The sequence below is a fragment of the Dromiciops gliroides genome, chromosome 2 (genome assembly GCF_019393635.1).
Source record: "Dromiciops gliroides isolate mDroGli1 chromosome 2, mDroGli1.pri, whole genome shotgun sequence".
NCBI lineage: Eukaryota > Metazoa > Chordata > Mammalia > Microbiotheria > Microbiotheriidae > Dromiciops > Dromiciops gliroides.
In genome coordinates, this window is record NC_057862.1 from 310,176,828 (window position 1) to 310,202,913 (window position 26,086).

At 43.5% G+C, this 26,086-nt stretch overlaps 3 protein-coding genes across 7 annotated transcripts in view; all 3 read left to right on the forward strand.

Annotated features, from left to right (window-relative positions):
- The window catches only part of LOC122740066 (protocadherin gamma-C4), a 249,367-nt gene that overhangs the window by 50,619 nt on the left and 172,662 nt on the right, over positions 1 to 26,086 (forward strand). The window contains exon 1 of one of the 5 annotated variants that reach the window (XM_043981860.1): positions 1,542 to 4,139. The exons of 2 other annotated variants lie outside the window; for them this stretch is intronic. In XM_043981860.1, coding sequence (XP_043837795.1) covers positions 1,710 to 4,139 — 2,430 coding nt within the window. In that variant the 5' untranslated portion in view covers positions 1,542 to 1,709. Of the gene's footprint in view, positions 1 to 1,541; positions 4,140 to 11,621; positions 14,176 to 22,956; positions 25,490 to 26,086 lie in introns of those variants that run through there. 2 more of the 5 variants (XM_043981862.1, XM_043981856.1) reach the window with 2 other exon arrangements.
- On the forward strand, positions 6,309 to 8,756 carry LOC122742082 (protocadherin gamma-A2-like). Its single transcript, XM_043986089.1, has one exon. The coding sequence runs from the start codon at positions 6,309 to 6,311 to the stop codon at positions 8,754 to 8,756; it is 2,448 nt and encodes an 815-aa protein (XP_043842024.1).
- On the forward strand, positions 17,828 to 20,433 carry LOC122742098 (protocadherin gamma-A2-like). Its single transcript, XM_043986117.1, has one exon. The coding sequence runs from the start codon at positions 17,986 to 17,988 to the stop codon at positions 20,431 to 20,433; it is 2,448 nt and encodes an 815-aa protein (XP_043842052.1). The 5' UTR covers positions 17,828 to 17,985.

Sequence of the window (26,086 nt, forward strand, 5' to 3'; positions counted from 1 at the left end):
TATATATAAAACCTATATCAGATTATCTGCTGTCTAGGGGAGGGGGGAGATAGGGAAGGGAGGGAGAAAAATCTGAAATTGGAGAGCTTGTATAAACAAAAGTTGAGAACTATCTTTACATGTAACAGGAAGAAAAAATAAAATACTTTATTAATTAAAAAAAAGATGTCAAATCTTTGAAATACTGAAGAACATTTCCATGTTCAGTTGCTTTGTCATGAGAGTCAACAAAGGTTACTTTAAATTGCTTGGTGGCATCATGAACTTTGCACTTCATTGGTTTAGAGTCACTGGATAATTCCAAGATTATGGCTGTCCAGTGAATGAGAATAGGCTTCTAACCATCGAATGGCCAGAATAAAACAAAGCAGGCTACAGACAGGTGTCAGGACTTAATCAGAAGGTTTAATTTCAAAGTGAGGGAAATGGCTTGCAAGCAAGGAGAGGATATAGGCACCGGTGCTGGGGCCCTCGGAATTTATACCAATGGCTACCCAGTGAGCCATAGCACTGAAAATGGGAGGTAACAGAAATGTGACAAGTTTGATTCATAGCAGGACTTCATGACTTGAACAGGGGTACATTTTTTAGCTTGTCCAGTACTTCTCCACAATCAGAGAACAACTAGTGTTGGTCAAAGCAGTACAATAATTATGTGATTTTGCTAGAGGGTGAGATCATCCAGAGGGTGAGTGCAAAGGTCAGGGCAATGCTTACTTGCTGGGCCTTAGCTTTGGAAAAAAGGGAGGCTCCTAATATTTGGTCACATTCCTCATGTTTTGTACTATTTTGTTGGGGAGAACATTGAAAAATGGTAGAAATTAACTTCAGTTGTGCCACATCTAAACAACTGAAAGGCTACAGTTATATAACACATTCAATCCATGATAATACTTAGAAAGTTAAACATAATTGAAAAGTAAATAATCTATTGTCTTAGACAAATTAGTACAAAGTCAAAATGTAGTCTGAAGAATAGTATATATAAATACATGTATGTTTGCATGTATGTATGTTTATACACACTGAGAAACCAATAAATAAATATATGGCTAGACATGTGGATAAATATGAACAAATACACTGCAATTAAGAGTGTCAATAGATTTACTGTCTTATGGTGTGAAAAGTATAGAATGAAGAGAAAATAATCTTTCCTATTCTATGGAACGTATACAACATTATAATCTCTGTGAGTTATAATTTATATAGCCAGAGTAACTGAAGGTATAGGTTACAGAAACTGATAATGAAAACATTCTAAAGTTTGGAATTTTAAAAAATATTTTAACACTATTAGCCTAAATGGAATTTGATGAGATTTTATAGAATGTACCAACCACCAATAAAAATATGATTCTATAAAGCTATGACCTCACAAAACTCCAATTCAGTTTCTTTCTTAATGACATTTCATACACTATACCATTCTAAAGTCTCAGATTGAGTGCAATAATTGATTTCGCCTCTGGGCGCCGCTGTCCACCAGTCAGCTAGAGAAATTCAGGGCGAGGAACAGCCTAATCTTTCCGGGTGCTAGGGCACAAAGCTCCCAGAGAACAAAGTCACATCCTTCAGGATGAACAAAAATTAAGCTCGCTAACCCTACATGCTCCAGCTTCTGGACACGTACTACTGGGGGAAACAGAAAATCCAAGTGCTAACCCACATTCGGCTGCAAAATAAAGGGAGCCTTTCTAAAGGAAGCAATGGTCGCTGAGAAAAACCACAGAGGCTGCATTCAGCGACTTTTGCATTGTTTTCTTCTGGGGACTTTGTGGGAGATCAGCTTTGCTCAGATACGCTACACGGTTCCCGAGGAGATGGAAAAGGGGTCTTTCGTGGGCGACCTCGCCAAGGACTTGGGGCTGGAGCTGAGAAAACTGTCGGAGAGAGGGGCTCGCATTGTCTCCAGAGGTAAGCAGCAGCATTTCGCTCTCAATGTCAGAACCGGCAGCTTAGTCACAGCCGACAGAATAGACAGGGAAGAACTCTGCGCCCAGAGCGCCCAATGCCGGCTGAATTTCAATGTACTGGTTGGGGATAAATTGAAAATTTATTCAGTAGAGGTGGAGATAACCGACATTAATGATAACGCCCCTCACTTTTTAGCAGAGGAACTAGAACTAAAAATCAATGAACTCACACCTGTGGGAACCCAGCATCCCCTGGATCGGGCATATGACCAGGATGTGGGAGTAAATTCTCTCCAGGGCTATGAACTGAGCCCCAACCATCACTTCTCTCTGAGAGTGCAAAAGGGAGAGGATGGGGTGAAGTACCCAGAGTTGGTGCTAGAGCAAGCCCTGGACAGGGAGAAGGACCCAACTCTCCATCTTGTGCTCACAGCACGGGATGGGGGAGAACCAGTCCGTTCTGGCACTGCTCGAATCCTGGTGACTGTCCTGGATGTAAATGACAATGCCCCAGTGTTTACTCAGCCAGTGTATACTATCAATGTTCCTGAGAATGTACCCCAGGGGACAGTACTGCTCACGGTGAACGCCACTGATGCAGATGAAGGAATCAATTCGCAGGTAAGATACTTTCAAGTGAAAATACCTGGCAAGACATCGCAAATATTCCAACTGAATTCTGTGACTGGAGAATTATCAACCTTACAAAATCTTGATTATGAAGATGCAGAATTCTATGTAATAGAATTGGAGGCTCAGGATGGCCTTGGCCTCAAAGGCAGAGCTAAGATTCATGTCTCAGTTTTGGATGTGAATGACAATGCCCCGGAAGTGACTATCACCTCTGTCAACAGCTCAATCCCTGAGAACGCTCCCCCTGGGACTGTGATTGCTCTGTTCCACGTGCATGATCGAGACTCTGGTGAAAATGGTCGAGTCCTGTGTTCCATGGCAGGCGATCTGCCTTTTAAATTAGAAAAGAAGGTGGACAACTACCATTCCCTGGTGACTGACAGGGCTCTGGACAGGGAGCAGGTGTCTGAGTACAACATCACCGTGAGAGCAGAAGACTTTGGGAGCCCAGCTCTGTCTACAGACACTCACATCCTGTTGCACGTGGCAGACATCAATGACAACCCACCGACTTTCAGCCAGTCAGCCTACTCTGCCTACATCCGGGAGAACAACCCCAGGGGAGCCTCCATCTACTCCTTGACTGCCCACGACCCAGACAGTGAGCAGAATGCCTTAGTCACCTACTCCATCGAGGACAGTACCCTCTCCTTGGAGGCACCACCACTGTCATCCATTGTCTCCATCAACTCAGAGACTGGCACCCTCTATGCTCTGAGCTCCTTTGACTATGAGCAGTTCCGGGAATGTCAGCTGAGAGTGACAGCCAGGGACTCTGGGGACCCTCCCCTCAGCAGCAACGTGTCCCTGACTCTGTTCGTACTGGATGAGAATGACAACGCCCCGGAAATCCTGTACCCCGCCTTCCCCACGGATGGCTCCAGTGGAGTGGAGCTGGCCCCACGCTCTGCTGAGCCAGGCTACCTGGTGACCAAGGTGGTGGCCGTGGATGCAGACTCTGGCCAGAATGCCTGGCTGTCCTACCGCCTGCTCAAGGCCACAGAGCCCAGCCTCTTCTCCGTGGGCCTGCACTCGGGGGAGATCAGGACTGTCAGGACGTTCCTGGACAAAGATGCCCTCAAGCAGAATCTCATCGTGGCAGTGACAGATAATGGCGAGCCCCCTCTCTCTGCCACTGTCAGTGTCACTGTGGCAGTGGCTGACAGCATCCCAGACATCCTCTCTGACCTCAGCAGCCAGGCCTCCCCAGAGACCCAGGATGACTCTCTCCTCACCTTTTACCTGGTCATAGCAGTGGCGGTGGTCTCCTGCTTGTTCTTTGCCTTCCTTGTCCTTCTGCTGGCTCTCAGGCTGAGAAGGTGGTGGATGCTGCAAGTTGTGCAGTCTGCGGGTGCCCCTGTCGGGGGAGTGCCCTCCTCCCAGTTTCTGGGAATAGATGGAGTGAGAGCTTTCCTTCAGACCTATTCGCATGAGGTTTCTCTCACCACGGATTCTCGGAAGAGTCACTTGATCTTTCCTCAGCCCAACTATGCAGACACCCTGATCAGTCAGCAGAGCTGTGAGCAAAAGGAGTCTCCATTACCTGCTCAGTCTTTACTTCAAGGAAAAGATGAACAAGCATTTTTCCAGGTAAACTTTATTCTGTAGTACAGAATTAGGAATTAATTTTGGCGACTGGTAAAAAAAAAAGTAATAACTTTTCTGTCTCTACTGTTCACTAGAGAGTTCTTTTGCATTTTCTACATATTCTGGTTATGAATATATGGTCTGAGAACAGCTCAACTCCAGTAAAACTATTATTAAGTACAATAATACCATCTATAACTTGAAGGTATCATGATGAACATACAGTCAAAGCCCAGGGAAGGAGGACTAATACCCAGAAAGGCTAAATTATTTCCCCAAGATCACAATAGTGGCTGAGCTATATCTCTCTTTTAGGAATTACTCCAATAGGTTAAAATCTATGATCCTCTTTGAATTTCCAAGTTTAATTCATTAGAGACAAGCTCTCTTAAGAAGCCAATAATTTTTAAAATTACTTAGCCTACCTATGCATAAATATATGTGTGTTTATATATGTATGAAATTAATATATGAAGGAAACTACTCCTAAAATGATTCCTCAAATTAAAACATAATATAAAAGTTGATTGTAGTGACTGAAACATACTGACATACTTTCCACTTCTGTACAGAAGGTGAAATGAGTGGATTATCTTGTCCTTTTTTGTTTTTATAAATTCTTGCTGGATTTTGAAATATGTGTAGTATGGCTGCATTTCATGTGTATGTTTGTTGAATGAAGTCAAGGTACAAGACTTGGAGTCACACTTATTCACATTCATTTTATTTTCAGCATGTACTTTCCTGTTATAACTTCATAATTGTCTACCTTACCAAATATTGACTTGAGAGATTTGCATCTGTAAAGGTCCAGTTCTTGTGCATAGGCATAATTTAATTCTGATTGTATTAGCCCAAGAAGAGCTGATTCTCCTTTGAAGGAGAATTGGACATTTAAATAATAATGTCACACATTGTCATGACTTAGTCTTTCTCAACGGGCCATTCCTCTGTTCCACATGATAGGCTGTATATCCATTTGTGCCATATGAATACCAGCATAGATAAATGTGCATAGATTCATTTCCTCATTTACTTAGAAACACCAGATTCTTGATCTACTGAGAACATGTTAAATTAATTTGAAATGAGAGTTAACATGTTTTTTATTTCTTTCTCATTACTAAAAGCAATATTATATTTCAATTGAGCAACTTAACACTGAAGAGAAAATGTTATGTTAAATTGTTTGGTGGCATCATGAACTTCATAATCCAAGTGGGTTAAAGTCAGTGGATAATTCTAAGGTTAAAGTCGTCATGTTCTGTGCCATTTTCTTAGGGAGAATATCTAATAATGGTAGAATCTAACTTTGGTTGTGTGATTTCTATTGAAATGTAAGCTACAAATACAGAAGGCACCAATCCTTGATTGTATTTGGTAAGTTAATACATAATTAAAACTTATTTATTATCATTGATAAATTAGTTCCATATCAAAATGTAGCCTAAAGAATAGATAATATACATATACTGAGAAAAAAGTGTATGGCTAGACATAAAGACAAATAAACACAGAGACCATGATATTAAGAGGGTCAATATATTTACTGTTTTATGAGTTGAAAGGTTCATAATAAAGAGAAAATATTTTCTATTCTAGAAGACGAATACATTATAATGTATATAATTTATAATCTATTTATTCTATGTAATTATGTAATTAAAGGTAAAGTCTATAGTAACTTACAATAAAAACATTCTAAATATTGACATTTTAAGAAAGATTATTTTAACACTTAGCCTACGAGTAATTGTAAAAGATTGCCTAAAAGGTCCCAACCAAGATTAAACCTATAACCCTATGAAGCTATGACCTCAGGTACCTCCAACTCTATGACTTCAATTTCTTCCTTAAAGACATTTCATATATTACACCAGTCTAAACATTCAATGTCTCAGGGCGAGTGCAATAATTGATTTAGCCTTTGGGCGCCGCTGTCCACCAATCTGCTAGAGAAATCCAGGGCAAGGACCAGACTAATCTTTCGGGGTGCTAGGGCACAAAGCTCTCGGAGATCAGACTCACACGCCCCATGATACACAGAAATTAAATCCCCTTAAGCCTACACACTCCAGACTTCGATTCTGAACCCTTATTACAGGGGAAAAGAGAGAATCCAAGAGCTAACCCAGATCCGGCTGCAGAATAAGAACATTTATAAAGGAAACAATGGTCGCTGTGCAAAACCACAGAGGCTGCATATGGCGAGTGTTGCTTTGTTTTTTCCTGGGAAAGTTGTGGGAGATCAGCGCTGCCCAGATTCGCTACACGGTTCCTGAAGAGATGGAAAAGGGATCCTTCGTGGGAGACATCGCAAAGGACTTGGGGCTGGAGCCGCGGGAACTGTCAGAGAGAGGAACTCGAATTGTCTCCAGAGGTAAGATGCAGCATTTCGCTCTCAATGTCGGAACCGGCAGCTTAGTCACTGCGGACAGAATAGACAGGGAAGAACTCTGCGCCCAGAGCGACCGGTGCCTACTGAATTTTAATGTTCTGGTTGAGGATAAACTGAAAATACATTCAGTAGAAGTGGAAATAACCGACATTAATGATAACGCCCCTCGCTTTTTAGCAGAGGAGCTAGAACTAAAAATGAGTGAACTCACACCTATGGGAACCAAGCACCTCCTGGAAAGTGCATATGACCAGGATGTGGGAATGAATTCTCTCCAGGGATACGAGCTGAATCCCAAACGTCACTTTTCTCTAAGACTGCAAAGTAGAACAGGAGGAGTCAAGTACCCAGAATTGGTGCTAGAGCAGGCCCTGGACCGGGAAGAAGAGCCTGTTCACCACCTCATGCTCACAGCATGGGATGGAGGAGATCCAGTCCGTTCTGGCACTACTCGAATACTAGTGACTGTCCTGGATGCAAATGACAATGCCCCAGTGTTTACCCAGCCTGTGTATACCGTCAGTATTCCTGAGAACTTGTCCAAGGGGACCATACTGCTCGCAGTGAATGCCACTGATGCAGATGAAGGAATCAATTCGCAGGTAAGATACTTCCCAGTGAAAATACCTGGGAAGACCTCCCAAATATTCCAACTAGATTCTGAGACAGGAGAATTATCAACCTTACAAATTCTAGATTATGAAATTGCCGAATTTCATGAAATGGAGGTGGAGGCTCAGGATGGACTCGGACTCAAGGGGAGAGCTAAGATTCATGTCACAGTCTTGGACGTCAACGACAATGCCCCGGAAGTGACTATCACCTCTGTCACCAGCTCAATCCCCGAGAATGCTCCCCCTGGGACTGTGATTGCTCTGTTCCACGTGCATGATCGAGACTCTGGTGAAAATGGTCGAGTCCTGTGTTCCATGGCAGGCGATCTGCCTTTTAAATTAGAAAAGAAGGTGGACAACTACCATTCCCTGGTGACTGACAGGGCTCTGGACAGGGAGCAGGTGTCTGAGTACAACATCACCGTGAGAGCAGAAGACTTTGGGAGCCCAGTTCTGTCTACAGACACTCACATCCTGTTGCACGTGGCAGACATCAATGACAACCCACCGACTTTCAGCCAGTCAGCCTACTCTGCCTACATCCGGGAGAACAACCCCAGAGGAGCTTCCATCTACTCCTTGACTGCCCACGACCCAGACAGTAAGCAGAATGCCTTAGTCACCTACTCCATCGAGGACAGTACCCTCTCCTTGGAGGCACCACCACTGTCATCCATTGTCTCCATCAACTCAGAGACTGGCACCCTCTATGCTCTGAGCTCCTTTGACTATGAGCAGTTCCGGGAATGTCAGCTGAGAGTGACAGCCAGGGACTCTGGGGACCCTCCCCTCAGCAGCAACGTGTCCCTGACTCTGTTCATCCTGGATCAGAATGACAACGCCCCGGAAATCCTGTACCCCGCCTTCCCCACGGATGGCTCCAGTGGAGTGGAGCTGGCCCCACGCTCTGCTGAGCCAGGCTACCTGGTGACCAAGGTGGTGGCCGTGGATGCAGACTCTGGCCAGAATGCCTGGCTGTCCTACCGCCTGCTCAAGGCCACAGAGCCCGGCCTCTTCTCCGTGGGCCTGCACTCGGGGGAGATCAGGACTGTCAGGACGTTCCTGGACAAAGATGCCCTCAAGCAGAATCTCATCGTGGCAGTGACAGATAATGGCGAGCCCCCTCTCTCTGCCACTGTCAGTGTCACTGTGGCAGTGGCTGACAGCATCCCAGACATTCTCTCTGACCTCAGCAGCCAGGCCTCCCCAGAGACCCAGGATGACTCTCTCCTCACCTTTTACCTGGTCATAGCAGTGGCGGTGGTCTCCTGCTTGTTCTTTGCCTTCCTTGTCCTTCTGCTGGCTCTCAGGCTGAGAAGGTGGTGGATGCTGCAAGTTGTGCAGTCTGCGGGTGCCCCTGTGGGGGGAGTGCCCTCCTCCCAGTTTCTGGGAATAGATGGAGTGAGAGCTTTCCTTCAGACCTATTCGCATGAGGTTTCTCTCACCACGGATTCTCGGAAGAGTCACTTGATCTTTCCTCAGCCCAACTATGCAGACACCCTGATCAGCCAGCAGAGCTGTGAGGAAAAGGAGCCTCCATTACCTGCTCAGTCTTTACTTCAAGGAAAAGATGAACAAGCATTCTTCCAGGTAAACTTTACTCTGTAAAATAGAATTACAAACTAATTTCTGGGAATTCGTCGTTTCTTTTCTGTCTCTATTGTTCACTAGAGAGGTCTACTGCATTTTCTAGATATTCTGCCTATGAATTCATTGTATCAGAATTTAACTCCCATAAAAGTATTATTTACATCATACAATAGAATTTGAAGATTCTATGGAGATCATTGAAGCAACACCCCAGATTTTAGGGAATGGATACTAACACCCAGAAAGGTTGAATAATTTCTCCAAGGTCATAGTTGTCAGTAAGGTGAGTAAGCTCTTGCTTAGAAATTGCTCCACCAGGATGAGATAGATAACCCTTTTTATGATTGAGATTTTAGTGGATTACAGATTGAGATAGCCAAACTCCACTCAAATTTTTACATAATTATGTATATATCCACACACATGTATTTACATATGTGTGTACATTCACATACATATATATTAAACTGCAACTAAGAGGGGTTTTCAAATCAATACAGTGCCAAGGTTTGTTGTAGTACGTAAAATATACAGGCATAAACTACTTATTTAAAGAAGGTGAAATGCATGGATTGTCTTTTCCTTTTACAATTTTAATTTTTTCTTGCTGGATTTTGAGGTGTGTCATTGCTGGATTTTCTTTATATGTTTTTTGGATAAGAGAGATAAGCAAGAAGTAGAGTTAAGCTGTTTTATTCTCTTTCATAATATTTTCAGCATAAACTTCCCTGTTAAGGCATTATATGTGTCTATGTTACTAAATGTTGAGTTGGGAGATTTGCATGGGTGAACCTCTGGGTTTTGTTTAAAGACATCATTTAGTCTTATTTGGTTATTTGAAGTCTTTCTGGATTCTGGAGCCCAAGAATATGCTAATTTTTATGAGGAATAGGACTTTTAAGTATTAATTCAACACATTTTCATGCCTTACACTTTCTCAAGGGACCATCACTCAGCTCTCATATGATGAGTTGTATTTCTGTTTCTGCCATATGAGGGACAGCCTATATAAATAAGCAGATTCTTATTTCCTTAGAACTTTCAGATCCTTGAAATACTGAAGAACATCTCCAAGTTTAGGTGCTTTTTCATGAGAGTCAACAAAGGTTACTTTAAATTGTTTGGTGGCATCATGAACTTTAAACTCTAGTGGGTCAGAATTATTGAATATCCAAGGTTACAGTTGTCAACTTGAACCAGAACTGGTTTCTAAACTGAGGATGGCCAGAATTGAAGACAGCAGGCTAGAGATAGGTGAGTCAGGAATTATTCAGAAGGTTTAATTTCAAAGTGAGGGAAATGTCTTGCAATCAATAAGAGGCTATAGACACCTGTACTGGATCCGTGCCCCTAGTGAGGGGATCTGAAGCAGTGTGGGGAGATCTCAGAATTTATACCAATGGCTACCCAGTGAGCTGTAGCCTTGACATTGAGGGGTAACAGCAATAATGTGTCAAATTTGATTCTTAGCAGGACCATGATTGGAACATGGGTACTTTTCTGAGCTTGTTCAGTACTTTTCCAAGATCAGAGAACAACTGGTGCTGGTCAAAGCAATACAATAATTATGTGTTTTTGCCAGGTGAGACCATCCAGAGGGAGAGTGCAAAGGATTGTTGTTTAGTCAAGCTCAGGACCCAGCCAGCTTTTATGCTGTGCTGTAGCCCTGGGGTTTCTAAAATCTTCTCACAGTGGTCATGTTTTGTAGTATTTTGTTTGGGAGAACACTGAAAAATTGTAGAAACTAATTTCAGTTGTGTAACATCTAAAGAACTGAAAGGGTATAGAGTTATAGAGCACATTCAATCTATGATAGTACTTAGAAAGTTAATACAGAATGGAAAAGTGAATAATCTATTTTCATAGACAAATTAGTACCATGTCAAAATGTAGTCTGAAGAATACTATATGTGTGTATGTATATGTAGGCATGTATGTATGTATGTATGTTTATACATATTGACAAACCAAGAAGCAAGTGTATGTGGATAAATATGCACAGATACATCGAAATTAAGAGGGCCAATGGATTTACTGTCTTATGACCTGAAAGGTACAAAATAAACAGAAAATAGTATTTTGATTCTATGGATAGTATACAAAACGACAATTTGTGTGAGGAATAATTTCTTTAGCCTGAGTAACTAATGACAAAGGTTACAAAACCTCACAATGATAACATTCTAAAGATTGACATTTTATTTGTTTTGGGTTTTTTTTTTTTGTGAGGCAATTGGGGTTAAGTGACTTTTCCAGAGTCACACAGCTAGTAAGTGTCAAGTGTCTGAGGCCAGGTTTGAAATCAGGTGCTCCTCACTCCAGAGCCGGTGCTCTATCCACTGTGCCACCTAGCTACCCCATGATTGATATAGTTTTTTGTTTTTTGTTTTTTGTTTTGTTTTTTTAAGTGAGGCAATGGGGGTTAAGTGACTTGCCCAGGGTCACACAGCTAGTACGTGTTAAGTGTCTGAGGCCAGATTTGAACTCAGGTACTCCTGACTCCAAGGCCGGTGCTCTATCCACTGCGCCACCTAGCTGCCGCCATGATTGATATTTTAAATAATATTTTAACACTATTAGTCTAAAAGAAATTGTATGAGTTTGCAGAGAACTTCCCAACCAAAGTCAAGCCTATGAATGATTCTATGTAGCTATGACTTCATGTAACTCCAACTCTATGACTTCAATTTCTTCCTTAATCATATTTCATATGGTATACCAGTTTAAACATTGTCTCAGAGCAAGTGTAATAATTGTTTTTGCCTCTGGGCGCCGCTGTCCACCAATCTGCTAGAAAGATTCAGGGCGAGGACCAGCCTAATCTTTCCAAATGCTAGGGGGACAAAGCCTTCAGAGACCAGAATCACAAGCTCCAGGAAGCACAGAAATTAAGCACTGTAACGCTACACACTCCCGGTTCTGGAGAAATACTACAGGAAGAAACAGAGAATTCAAGAGCACACCCCGATTCAGCTGCAGAATAAAGAGAACATTTCTAAAGAAAACAATGGTCGCTGAGGAAAACCATAGAGGTTGCATTCGTCGAGTTCTGTTTTGTTTTTTCCTGGGGACGCTGTGGGAAATCAGCGCTGCCCAGATTCGCTACTCGGTTTCTGAGGAGATGGAAAAGGGATCCTTTGTGGGCGACCTCGCCAAGGACTTGGGACTGGAGCCGCGGGAACTGTCCAAGAGAGGGGCTCGCATTGTTTCCAAAGGTAAGAAGCAGCATTTTGCTCTTAATGTTGGAAGCGGCAGCTTAGTCACCGCAGACAGAATAGACAGGGAAGAACTCTGCGCCCAGAGCGACCGTTGTCTACTGAATTTTAATGTTATTGTTGAGGATAAACTGAAAATTTATTCAGTGGAGGTGGAGATAACCGACATTAATGATAACGCCCCTCGATTTCTAACAGATGAGCTAGAACTAAAAATCAGTGAAACCACAGCTACGGGAACCCAGCATGTGCTGGAAAGTGCATATGATCAGGACGTGGGAGTGAATTCACTCCAGGGATATGAGCTGAGCCCCAACCATCACTTCTCATTGAGAGTGCAAAGGGGAGACGATGGGATGAAGTACCCAGAGTTGGTGCTAGAACAGATCCTGGACAGGGAGAAAGAATCTACTCTCCATCTTGTGCTCACAGCACGGGATGGGGGAGAACCTGTTCATTCTGGCACTGCTAGAATCCGAGTGACTGTCCTGGATGCAAATGACAATACCCCAGTGTTTTCTCAGCCTGTGTATACCCTCAATGTTCCTGAGAATGTACCCCAGGGGACCGTACTGCTCACAGTGAATGCCACCGATGCAGATGAAGGAATCAATTCGCAGGTAAGATATTTTCAATCGAAAAGACCTGGGCAGACCTCTCAAATATTCCAACTAGATTCTGAGACGGGAGAATTATCAATTTTGCAAAATTTAGATTATGAAGATGCAGAATTCTATGTGATAGAAGCAGAAGCTAAAGATGGCCTTGGCCTCAAAGGCAGAGCTAAGATTCATGTAACAGTTTTGGACGTCAATGACAATGCCCCAGAAGTCACTATCACCTCTGTCACCAGCTCAATCCCTGAAAATGCTCCCCCTGGGACTGTGATTGCTCTGTTCTATGTGCATGATCGAGACTCTGGTGAAAATGGTCGAGTCCTGTGTTCCATGGCAGGCGATCTGCCTTTTAAATTAGAAAAGAAGGTGGACAACTACCATTCCCTGGTGACTGACAGGGCTCTGGACAGGGAGCAGGTGTCTGAGTACAACATCACCGTGAGAGCAGAAGACTTTGGGAGCCCAGCTCTGTCTACAGACACTCACATCCTGTTGCACGTGGCAGACATCAATGACAACCCACCGACTTTCAGCCAGTCAGCCTACTCTGCCTACATCCGGGAGAACAACCCCAGGGGAGCTTCCATCTACTCCTTGACTGCCCACGACCCAGACAGTGAGCAGAATGCCTTAGTCACCTACTCCATCGAGGACAGTACCCTCTCCTTGGAGGCACCACCACTGTCATCCATTGTCTCCATCAACTCAGAGACTGGCACCCTCTATGCTCTGAGCTCCTTTGACTATGAGCAGTTCCGGGAATGTCAGCTGAGAGTGACAGCCAGGGACTCTGGGGACCCTCCCCTCAGCAGCAACGTGTCCCTGACTCTGTTCATCCTGGATCAGAATGACAACGCCCCGGAAATCCTGTACCCCGCCTTCCCCACGGATGGCTCCAGTGGAGTGGAGCTGGCCCCACGCTCTGCTGAGCCAGGCTACCTGGTGACCAAGGTGGTGGCCGTGGATGCAGACTCTGGCCAGAATGCCTGGCTGTCCTACCGCCTGCTCAAGGCCACAGAGCCCGGCCTCTTCTCCGTGGGCCTGCACTCGGGGGAGATCAGGACTGTCAGGACGTTCCTGGACAAAGATGCCCTCAAGCAGAATCTCATCGTGGCAGTGACAGATAATGGCGAGCCCCCTCTCTCTGCCACTGTCAGTGTCACTGTGGCAGTGGCTGACAGCATCCCAGACATTCTCTCTGACCTCAGCAGCCAGGCCTCCCCAGAGACCCAGGATGACTCTCTCCTCACCTTTTACCTGGTCATAGCAGTGGCGGTGGTCTCCTGCTTGTTCTTTGCCTTCCTTGTCCTTCTGCTGGCTCTCAGGCTGAGAAGGTGGTGGATGCTGCAAGTTGTGCAGTCTGCGGGTGCCCCTGTCGGGGGAGTGCCCTCCTCCCAGTTTCTGGGAATAGATGGAGTGAGAGCTTTCCTTCAGACCTATTCGCATGAGGTTTCTCTCACCACGGATTCTCGGAAGAGTCACTTGATCTTTCCTCAGCCCAACTATGCAGACACCCTGATCAGTCAGCAGAGCTGTGAGCAAAAAGAGCCTCCATTACCTACTCAGTCTTTACTTGGAGGTAAAAATGAAGAATCATTTTTCCAGGTAAACTTTATTCTGTAGAATAGAATTACAAACTAATTTTGGTGACTTGTTTTTATTACTTTTTGATGTCTACTGTTCACTGGAGAGATCTATTGCATTTTATAGTTATTTTGTTTATGAATGAATGGTATGAAAAGAGTCAAACCCTAGTTAACTTATTATTATTTTTTTTAGTGAGGCAATTGGGGTTAAGTGACTTGCCCAGGGTCACACAGCTAGTAAGTGTTATGTGTCTGAGTCCGGATTTGAACTCAGGTACTCCTGATTCCAGGGCCGGTGCTCTATGCACTGCGCCACCTAGCTGCCCCAAGTTAACCTATTATTAAGTGCAGTAATTATATGTAGAACTTGTAGGTTTCATGGAGACCATCCATTCAAAACCCAAGCAGTGAAAATTAGTAATCAGAAAGGTTACATATTTTCCCCAAGCTAACAGTACTTCCCAAGCTACCCATCCTTTAAGAATTGCTCCACTAGGGAGTTCAGCCTGGAGCAGAGTCAGCCCTCACAAACCGGGAGCCGGCCTTAAGAGCCTCTGAATCACCAGCCGTAGTTACTGCTACTGGAATTCAGCCCATAGATGGTTAGGGGGTTGGAACCGTTGTCCAGAAGGAGATAACAGTGATCTCTTGCATAGCACAGAGCAGGACTCTGTTATTTTGCCCATACTTGGATCCAGGTCAAAGTCTTGAGTGGAGGTCTCAGGCAGGGGAGGAGCACAAGCACCTCAGAGCTTGCAGTCAAAGTAGAGCAGGACTTTGTTCATAGTTCCAGGGTAGAAAAGCAGGTCTGTGGTTGCTTGAAGACCAGAGCACAGGCCAGAAGAGTGGTGAACTTACCTCTCCTTATATCATACCACCTTGGAAGAACTAAGAACTTACAAATTCCTAGAAGTATTTCAGAGAACATCTGTACAACCCCCCTGAAGCTTGTCACAGTGCACCCTCCGCCCTGGAAGCAGTGCCCCACTTTAAGAAAGAGTTAAAAGTCAAGAAATAGGCTGGGAAAATGAGAAAACGGGGGGGGGGGGATGCTGACCATAGAAAGTTTCTTTGGTGACAAGGAAGATCAAAATACACCCTCAGAATTGCTCCAGTAGGTTCAAATTCATGTCTCTCTTTGAGAAACACAGGAAATGTCAGCCAGCCCGGACACTGAAAAGACTGACAGATTGATAGCTCTTTCTAAATTCTGTGGGTGGTGTTGCATGGCTGTTCTTAGTTGGTGGAGTGATTTGTCTGGTTAATTCAGAGAACAAACGAGACTCTGTCCTGCTAACTAGTTACTGGACCCCCCAAGTGATCATTGTCCCAACTTCTTAGAGAGACAAGTGGCGTTCAGTCACCCGAGATTGAGCAATAGAAAGTCTGTGATGCCCTTAGATGTCCGGGGCTGCATGCAAACTACACTGACTAGATCATTGTGTGACTACCCCACACTGGCAGGCCAGTTGAACCCCATTCGAGATGGGAATCGGGGATTGCAATTATTCCCCTCTCTTAATAAGGCACCCATTGATTTCTTTTTTTTCTTTTTTTATTTTTTAGTAAGGCATTTAGGGTTAAGTGACTTGCCCAGGGTCACACAGCTAGTAAGTGTTAAGTGTCTGAGGCCGGACTTGAACTCGGGTACTCCTCACTCCAGGGCCGGTGCTCTATCCACTGCACCATCTAGCTGCCCCCACCCATTGATTTCTAAAAATATATTGTATGTATAAACGTACATAAATATATACAAAAGACTACGCACATATATCTGTATGTGCACATATGTGAAGGAAGTTGCTGCTAAAATTAGTCTTCAAATGAATATATAGTGTAAAGGTTTGTTGTATGAACTGAAATATAGTCACATATAATTTCCATTAGAGAAGGTGAAATGAGTGGATTATCTTGTCCTTTTGTGTTTTTATAAATTCTTGCTGGATTCTGAAATGTATGTAGTATGTCTGAATTTTGTGGATTAGGGCGAGTTAAAGGAAGTGGAATCAGACTCATTTTCTTTCATTTTATCTTCTATATGCACTTTCCTTTTATAACCTGATAAATATCGTAGTAAATGCTGACTTGGGAGATTTGCATCTGTGAAATTGCAGTTCTTGTGCACAGGCATAATTTAGTTCTGATTGTATCAGCCTATGAAGAGGTTATTCTCCTTTGAGCAGGAATTCAACATTGAATTTAAAATGTAACATTGTTTACTCTTTCTCATGGGGCCATCACTCTATGCCACATGATAGGCTGTTTCTATTTCTACCATATGAGGACCAACCTAGATAAATACAAAGAGATTCATTTCCTTATTTCCTTAGAAATATGAAATCCTTGAAGTACTGAAGAACATTTCCTTGTTCAAAAGCTTTGAGATGATAGTCAATATTGCTTTTGATTTCTTTCTCATGCCTAAAAACAAGATTACATTTCGCTTTGTTTGGTGGCATCATGAACTTCATACTCCAAGTAGGTTAGAGCCAATGAATAATTACAAGGTTATAGTCATAATTCTTGTACTATTTGGCGGGGGGGGGGGGGGAGAACATAGGAAAATAGTAGCAACTAACTTTTTTATGCGACTTCTATTGAACTGCAGGGCTACAATTATAGAATGCAATCAATCCCTGATTGTACTTAGAAAGTTAATGCATAGCCTAAAAGCTAATAATATATTATCATGGACAAATTAGTGTCATGTCAAAATGTAGCCTGAAGAAGAGATTTCATACACACAAACACGCACATGTATATGTATGTTTAAATGTATTAAATATAAAATAGACTAAATATATATAGACACACAAGTATAGCTAGGCATGTGGATAAATATGCACAAATACACTGAAATTAAGAGGGTCAACATATTTATTTTTTATGGACTGGAAGGTACATACTGAACTGAAAATTATATTTTCTGTGCAACAGAATGTATATAGCATTATAATCTGTGTGAGTTATAATTTGTTTAGTCTGAGTAACTGAAGGTAAAGGTTACACACCATGACAATAAAACATTTTTTAAAATGACATTTTTATATGATATTTTAATATTATTGGCCTAAATGCAATTTTACAAGATCACCTAGAAGGTCTCTACCAACATTAGACCTATCATCGAAAGAAGATATGATCTCAGCTAACTCCAATTCTATGACTTCAATTTCTTTGGTGTTTTTTTTAATTTAATACTTTATTTTTTCTCCAATTACATGTAAAAACAATTTTTTACATTCATTTTTTAAATTTTTGAGTTCTAGAGTTCCTCCCTTAATCCCCTTTTCCTCTTCATAGAGAAGGCAAGGAATTTAATTTAGGTTATTCACGTGCAGTCATGCAATATGTATTTCCCTGTTGGGCACGTTGTTGATAAAAATAAAAGGGGGGGGGAACAAAAATAAGAAAAAGGACAAACGAATGCTTTGATCTGCATTCATACTCAATCAGTTCTTCTCTGGAGATGGATAACATTTTTTTCCAGCATAAATCCGTCAGAATCAATTTCTTTCTAAATGACATTTCATTACATTATACCATTCTAATCAGATAGAGTTGTAATAATTGATTTCGCCTCTGGGCGCCGCTGTCCACCAGTCAGCAGGAGAAACTCAAGGCGAGGACCAACCTAATCTTTCCCGGTGCTAGGGGACAAAGCTCCCAGAGACCAAACTCACACGCTCCAGGCTGCACAGAAATTACGTCCCCTGATCCCAGACGCTCCACACTTAAGTTCTGAATACATACTACTGGGAGAAACAGAGAATCCAAGAGCAAACCCATATTCGGCTGCAGTATAAAGGGAACCTTTCTAAAGGAAGCAATGGTCGCTGAGCAAAACCGCAGAGGTTGCATTCAGCGACTTCTGCATTGTTTTCTCCTGGGGACGCTATGGGACATCAGCGCTGCCCAGATTCGCTACTCTGTTCCTGAGGAGATGGAAAAGGGATCTTTTGTGGGAGACATCGCGATGGACTTGGGGCTGGAGCCGCGGGAACTGTCCAAGAGAGGAGTTCGCATTGTCTCCAAAGGTAAGAAGCAGCATTTTGCTCTTAATGTTGGAAGCGGCAGCTTAGTCACCGCAGACAGAATAGACAGGGAAGAACTCTGCGCCCAGAGCGACCGTTGTCTACTGAATTTTAATGTTATTGTTGAGGATAAATTGAAAATACATTCAGTGGAGGTGGAGATAACCGACATTAATGATAACGCCCCTCGCTTCTTAGCAGAGAAGCTAGAACTAAAAATCAGCGAAACCACAGTTCCGGGAACCCAGCACCTCCTGGAAACTGCATATGATCGAGATGTGGGAGTGAATTCTCTCCAGCGCTATGAGCTGAGCCCCAACCATCACTTCTCTTTGAGACTGCAAAGTAGACCTGGTGGAGTCAAGTACCCAGAACTTATATTGGAGAGGGTCCTGGACCGGGAGGAAGAGTCTATTCATCACCTCGTGCTCACAGCATGGGATGGGGGAGAACCGGTCCTCTCTGGCACTATTCAAATCCTAGTGACTGTCCTAGATGTAAATGACAATGCCCCAGTGTTTACTCAGCCTGTGTATACCGTCAATGTTCCTGAGAATGTATCCCAGGGGACAGTACTGCTCATGGTGAATGCCACAGATGCAGATGAAGGAATCAATTCTCAGATAAGATACTATCAAGTGAAAATACCTGGGGAGACCTCTCAAATATTCCAACTAAATTCTGAAACAGGAGAATTATCAACCTTACAAATTCTAGATTATGAGAATGCAGAATTCCATGAAATGGAAGTGGAGGCTCATGATGGCCTAGGCCTCAGAAGCAGAGCTAAAATTCATGTCACAGTTTTGGACATCAACGACAATGCCCCAGAAGTGACTATCACCTCTGTCACCAGCTCAATCCCCGAGAATGCTCCCCCTGGGACTGTGATTGCTCTGTTCCACGTGCATGATCGAGACTCTGGTGAAAATGGTCGAGTCCTGTGTTCCATGGCAGGCGATCTGCCTTTTAAATTAGAAAAGAAGGTGGACAACTACCATTCCCTGGTGACTGACAGGGCTCTGGACAGGGAGCAGGTGTCTGAGTACAACATCACCGTGAGAGCAGAAGACTTTGGGAGCCCAGCTCTGTCTACAGACACTCACATCCTGTTGCACGTGGCAGACATCAATGACAACCCACCGACTTTCAGCCAGTCAGCCTACTCTGCCTACATCCGGGAGAACAACCCCAGAGGAGCTTCCATCTACTCCTTGACTGCCCACGACCCAGACAGTGAGCAGAATGCCTTAGTCACCTACTCCATCGAGGACAGTACCCTCTCCTTGGAGGCACCACCACTGTCATCCATTGTCTCCATCAACTCAGAGACTGGCACCCTCTATGCTCTGAGCTCCTTTGACTATGAGCAGTTCCGGGAATGTCAGCTGAGAGTGACAGCCAGGGACTCTGGGGACCCTCCCCTCAGCAGCAACGTGTCCCTGACTCTGTTCGTCCTGGATGAGAATGACAACGCCCCGGAAATCCTGTACCCCGCCTTCCCCACGGATGGCTCCAGTGGAGTGGAGCTGGCCCCACGCTCTGCTGAGCCAGGCTACCTGGTGACCAAGGTGGTGGCCGTGGATGCAGACTCTGGCCAGAATGCCTGGCTGTCCTACCGCCTGCTCAAGGCCACAGAGCCCGGCCTCTTCTCCGTGGGCCTGCACTCGGGGGAGATCAGGACGGTCAGGACGTTCCTGGACAAAGATGCCCTCAAGCAGAATCTCATCGTGGCAGTGACAGATAATGGCGAGCCCCCTCTCTCTGCCACTGTCAGTGTCACTGTGGCAGTGGCTGACAGCATCCCAGACATCCTCTCTGACCTCAGCAGCCAGGCCTCCCCAGAGACCCAGGATGACTCTCTCCTCACCTTTTACCTGGTCATAGCAGTGGCGGTGGTCTCCTGCTTGTTCTTTGCCTTCCTTGTCCTTCTGCTGGCTCTCAGGCTGAGAAGGTGGTGGATGCTGCAAGTTGTGCAGTCTGCGGGTGCCCCTGTCGGGGGAGTGCCCTCCTCCCAGTTTCTGGGAATAGATGGAGTGAGAGCTTTCCTTCAGACCTATTCGCATGAGGTTTCTCTCACCACGGATTCTCGGAAGAGTCACTTGATCTTTCCTCAGCCCAACTATGCAGACACCCTGATCAGTCAGCAGAGCTGTGAGCAAAAGGAGTCTCCATTACCTGCTCAGTCTTTACTTCAAGGGAAAGATGAGCAAGCACTTTTCCAGGTAAACTTTATTCTGTAGAACAGAATTACAAATTAATTTACGGCGACTCATTACTTTTCTGTCTCTACTGTTCACTAGTGAAGTCTACTGAGTTTTCTACTTATTCTGCCTATGAATTCATAGTATTAGAAGAATTTAACTCCCTTAAAAATTTTATTAACATCATACCGTATAGAACTTGATGATACTATGGAAATCATTGATGCAACACCCCAGATTTTAGGGAATACAAACTTATACCCAGAAATGTCGAATAATTTACCCAATGTCATAATTTTAACTAAGGTGAGTAAGCTCTTGCTTAGGAGCTGCTCCACTGAGCTGAAAACTGTAACCTTTTTCGTAATACAAATTTTAATGTATTATAGATTCAGATAGGCAAACTCCACTGGAATATTTTGTGTGTCCACACACAAACACATATATATTTATATATTTTCTGTAGGTATGTGCATATGCACAAAGTTGCTACTAAGGTTTGTTTTCAAATCAATAGAATCTAACGTTTGTAGTAGTTTCTAAAATATAAAGGCATAAAACTTTCACTTATTTAAAATAGGTGAAATTCATGGATTGTATTCTGTGGGTTTTTTTTTTCATTTTTAGTGGGGGTTTTGGTTAAATTTTGAGGTGTGTAACATTGCTGAATTTCCTCTATGTTTTTGTTGAATTAGAGGGAGGTGCAAAAAGTAGAGCTCTTTTATCCTCTTTTATAATATTTTTAGTATAAACTTTCCTTTTTAAATCTTGTCTGTGTTATTAAATGTTGACTTGGGAGATTTGCCTGGATGAAACTCCAGTTTCTGTGAGCAGGTATAATTTGTTCTGATTCACTTTATTTGAAGGCTTTTTGTCTCTTTGAACCCATGAAATAGGTTATCTTTGAGCTGGTGTTAGATATTTAAGAAACAACTCAATACATTTTTATGTCTTACACTTTCTGGAAGAACCATCACTCTATTCCCAATTGATGAGTTGTGTTTTTATTTCTCCCATTGGAGGGTCAGTCTATTTAAATATGAAGAGATGCATTACCTGATTTCCTTTAAATTATAAAACTTTGGCCACAGAAACTCTCAAAGACTCAAAACTAAAAGAAATCTCAGAGTTGTATTTCTATTTCTACCATCTGAGCATCAGACTAGATAAATAGCAAGAAATTCTTTTAGCCTCCAGGAACTCCCAGAGACCAGTAATTAAAAGAAAAGTCTAATCCTTGAAATATAGAAAATCATTTCCATGTTAGATTGCTTTGTCATGATAGACAGTATTGGTTTTGATTTCTTTTTTTTCTAAAAACAATATTATTTTTTGTCAATTCTATAGTGTAGAACACAGGTTACTCTAATTTGTGGCATCATGAACTTCCTGCTCCAGTTTGTTATAGCTATTCTGTAAACTTGCTTGAAGTCAGCTGAAGTGCAGTAGAAGGCTCAGGGAATGAAATCATCATCAGACTGGGGCCCTGGTGATTGGACACTAATAACAGTAGTAGTAGTAGTAGTAGTAGTAGTAGTAGTAGTAGTAGTAGTAGTAGTAGTAGTAGTAGTAGTGGTGGTGGTGGTGGTGGTGGTGGTGGTGGTAGCAGCAGCAGCAGTAGCAGTAAAAGTAGTAGTAGTAGTAGTACTAGGAGGAGCAGAAGTAATAATAGTAGTAGCAGTAGTAGTAGTAGCAGCAGCAGCAGCAGTAGTAATGGGTTTTTATATAGCACATTAAGGTTTGCAAAGTACTTCATAGCCATGATCTCATTTGAGCTTCAAAAATCTTTGGTTGTAGCCAATTCTAATTTATGGCCTGTTTCCACATCTACATCTTTCATATTTCTGAATAATGCTGTTTGGGGGAACACTAGAGAATGTAGCATCTCACGATATTGAACTACAAAGCTACAATTATGTAATTTATTTAAACCCTGGTTATATTTAAGGAAGAAATGAAAAAGTTAATGCATAATCCAAAAGTTAACTTATTATCAAGTTCGAACTAGTACCACGTCATGGGAAAGGTTATTGTGTAGATAATAAACAAAGGTCGACATACAGACAAATGCGAGTGTTGCTAGACCTCTGGATAAATAGTCACAAATACAATGAGTCAGTGTTCTATGGAGAGAAGGGGAACACAATCAACAAAAAAGAATACTTTATGTTTTAAAAAATGTATAAAGACATCCCATAGGTGAGCTACAATTTATTTTATCTAATATGTAATGAAAGTGACAGTAACAGAAGCTACAAGAAAAACTTAATAAACATTGGCAGTATAAAAATTATATCTCTACCAAATTCAATCTTTTGTATGATCCTATGAAGCTATGATTCAAGATACCTCCAATTCCATGAATTTATAGAATTTCTTTCTTTGTAACAACATCTCTTATAGTACATTCTAACTATTGTTTGTTAGAAGGGATGCAATAATTGATTTAGACTCTGGGCGCCGCTGTTCACCAGTCAGGAAGAGAAATGTTGGGAGAGAGCTAACCTAATTCTTCCGGGTCCTAGTGCACAAACCCACTCGCTGCAGGATAGGGAGAAACTCAGCCCCCTAATCTTGCACGCTCCAGAATTAGGCTCTGGACACTGACACCAGGAAAACAGAGGTGCCACCACAAACACCAAGGAGTATGTTTGTAAGAGAAGCGATAGTCATTGGGCAAAAACACAGAGATGGCAGAAAGCGAATCCTGCTTTGTTATCTCCTGGGGCTTCTGTGGTACACCGTGACCGCCCAAATCCACTACTCGATTCCCGAGGAGATGGAGAAGGGCTCTTTCGTGGGTAACATCGCTAAGGACCTGGGACTGGAACTGCAGGAATTGTCTGAGCGCGGGACCCGCATTGTCTCCAGAGGTAAGAAGCAGCATTTCGTTCTCAGTGTCAGGAGCGGCAGCTTACTAACTGCAGACAGAATAGACAGGGAAGAGCTCTGCTCACAGAGCGCCCGGTGCCTGCTGAATTTTAATGTTCTGGTTGAGGATAAATTGAAAATTTATTCAGTGGAGGTGGAGATAACAGACATTAATGATAACGCCCCTCGCTTTCGGGAAGAAGATTTAGAACTAAAAATCAGTGAAACCACAGTCCTGGGAACCCATTTTATTCTAGAAAGTGCTTATGATCCGGATGTAGGAGTGAATTCCCTCCAGGGCTATAAGCTGAGCCCCAACCATCACTTTTCTCTCCTTGTGCAAAACGGAGCTGATGGGACAAAGTACCCAGAACTGGTACTGGACCGAGCACTGGATCGGGAGGAGGAGTCTATGCTCCACGTAGTTCTCTCGGCCTGGGATGGAGGAGAGCCAGTCCTCTCTGGTACTGTTCAAATCCTAGTGACTGTCCTAGATGTAAATGACAACGCTCCAGTTTTTACTCAGCCTGTGTATACCATCAATGTTCCTGAGAATGTACCCCAGGGGACAGTACTGCTCACAGTGAATGCCACTGATGCAGATGAAGGAAGCAACTCCCAAGTAAGATATGTTCTAGTGAATATACCAGGGAAGACCTCAAAAATATTCCAACTGAATTCTGTGACAGGAGAATTATCAACTTTACAAAATCTAGATTATGAAGATGTGGAATTCTATATGATGGAAGCAGAGGCTCAGGATGGCCTCGGTTTCTGGGGCAGAGCTAAAATTCAAGTCACAGTCTTGGACGTCAATGACAATGCCCCAGAAGTGACTATCACCTCGGTCACCAGCTCAATCCCTGAAAATGCTCCCCCTGGGACTGTGATTGCTCTGTTCCACGTGCATGATCGAGACTCTGGTGAAAATGGTCGAGTCCTGTGTTCCATGGCAGGCGATCTGCCTTTTAAATTAGAAAAGAAGGTGGACAACTACCATTCCCTGGTGACTGACAGGGCTCTGGACAGGGAGCAGGTGTCTGAGTACAACATCACCGTGAGAGCAGAAGACTTTGGGAGCCCAGCTCTGTCTACAGACACTCACATCCTGTTGCACGTGGCAGACATCAATGACAACCCACCGACTTTCAGCCAGTCAGCCTACTCTGCCTACATCCGGGAGAACAACCCCAGAGGAGCTTCCATCTACTCCTTGACTGCCCACGACCCAGACAGTGAGCAGAATGCCTTAGTCACCTACTCCATCGAGGACAGTACCCTCTCCTTGGAGGCACCACCACTGTCATCCATTGTCTCCATCAACTCAGAGACTGGCACCCTCTATGCTCTGAGCTCCTTTGACTATGAGCAGTTCCGGGAATGTCAGCTGAGAGTGACAGCCAGGGACTCTGGGGACCCTCCCCTCAGCAGCAACGTGTCCCTGACTCTGTTCGTCCTGGATGAGAATGACAACGCCCCGGAAATCCTGTACCCCGCCTTCCCCACGGATGGCTCCAGTGGAGTGGAGCTGGCCCCACGCTCTGCTGAGCCAGGCTACCTGGTGACCAAGGTGGTGGCCGTGGATGCAGACTCTGGCCAGAATGCCTGGCTGTCCTACCGCCTGCTCAAGGCCACAGAGCCCGGCCTCTTCTCCGTGGGCCTGCACTCGGGGGAGATCAGGACGGTCAGGACGTTCCTGGACAAAGATGCCCTCAAGCAGAATCTCATCGTGGCAGTGACAGATAATGGCGAGCCCCCTCTCTCTGCCACTGTCAGTGTCACTGTGGCAGTGGCTGACAGCATCCCAGACATCCTCTCTGACCTCAGCAGCCAGGCCTCCCCAGAGACCCAGGATGACTCTCTCCTCACCTTTTACCTGGTCATAGCAGTGGCGGTGGTCTCCTGCTTGTTCTTTGCCTTCCTTGTCCTTCTGCTGGCTCTCAGGCTGAGAAGGTGGTGGATGCTGCAAGTTGTGCAGTCTGCGGGTGCCCCTGTCGGGGGAGTGCCCTCCTCCCAGTTTCTGGGAATAGATGGAGTGAGAGCTTTCCTTCAGACCTATTCGCATGAGGTTTCTCTCACCACGGATTCTCGGAAGAGTCACTTGATCTTTCCTCAGCCCAACTATGCAGACACCCTGATCAGTCAGCAGAGCTGTGAGCAAAAGGAGTCTCCATTACCTGCTCAGTCTTTACTTCAAGGGAAAGATGAGCAAGCACTTTTCCAGGTAAACTTTATTCTGTAGAACAGAATTACAAATTAATTTACGGCGACTCATTACTTTTCTGTCTCTACTGTTCACTAGTGAAGTCTACTGAGTTTTCTACTTATTCTGCCTATGAATTCATAGTATTAGAAGAATTTAACTCCCTTAAAAATTTTATTAACATCATACCGTATAGAACTTGATGATACTATGGAAATCATTGATGCAACACCCCAGATTTTAGGGAATACAAACTTATACCCAGAAATGTCGAATAATTTACCCAATGTCATAATTTTAACTAAGGTGAGTAAGCTCTTGCTTAGGAGCTGCTCCACTGAGCTGAAAACTGTAACCTTTTTCGTAATACAAATTTTAATGTATTATAGATTCAGATAGGCAAACTCCACTGGAATATTTTGTGTGTCCACACACAAACACATATATATTTATATATTTTCTGTAGGTATGTGCATATGCACAAAGTTGCTACTAAGGTTTGTTTTCAAATCAATAGAATCTAACGTTTGTAGTAGTTTCTAAAATATAAAGGCATAAAACTTTCACTTATTTAAAATAGGTGAAATTCATGGATTGTATTCTGTGGGTTTTTTTTTC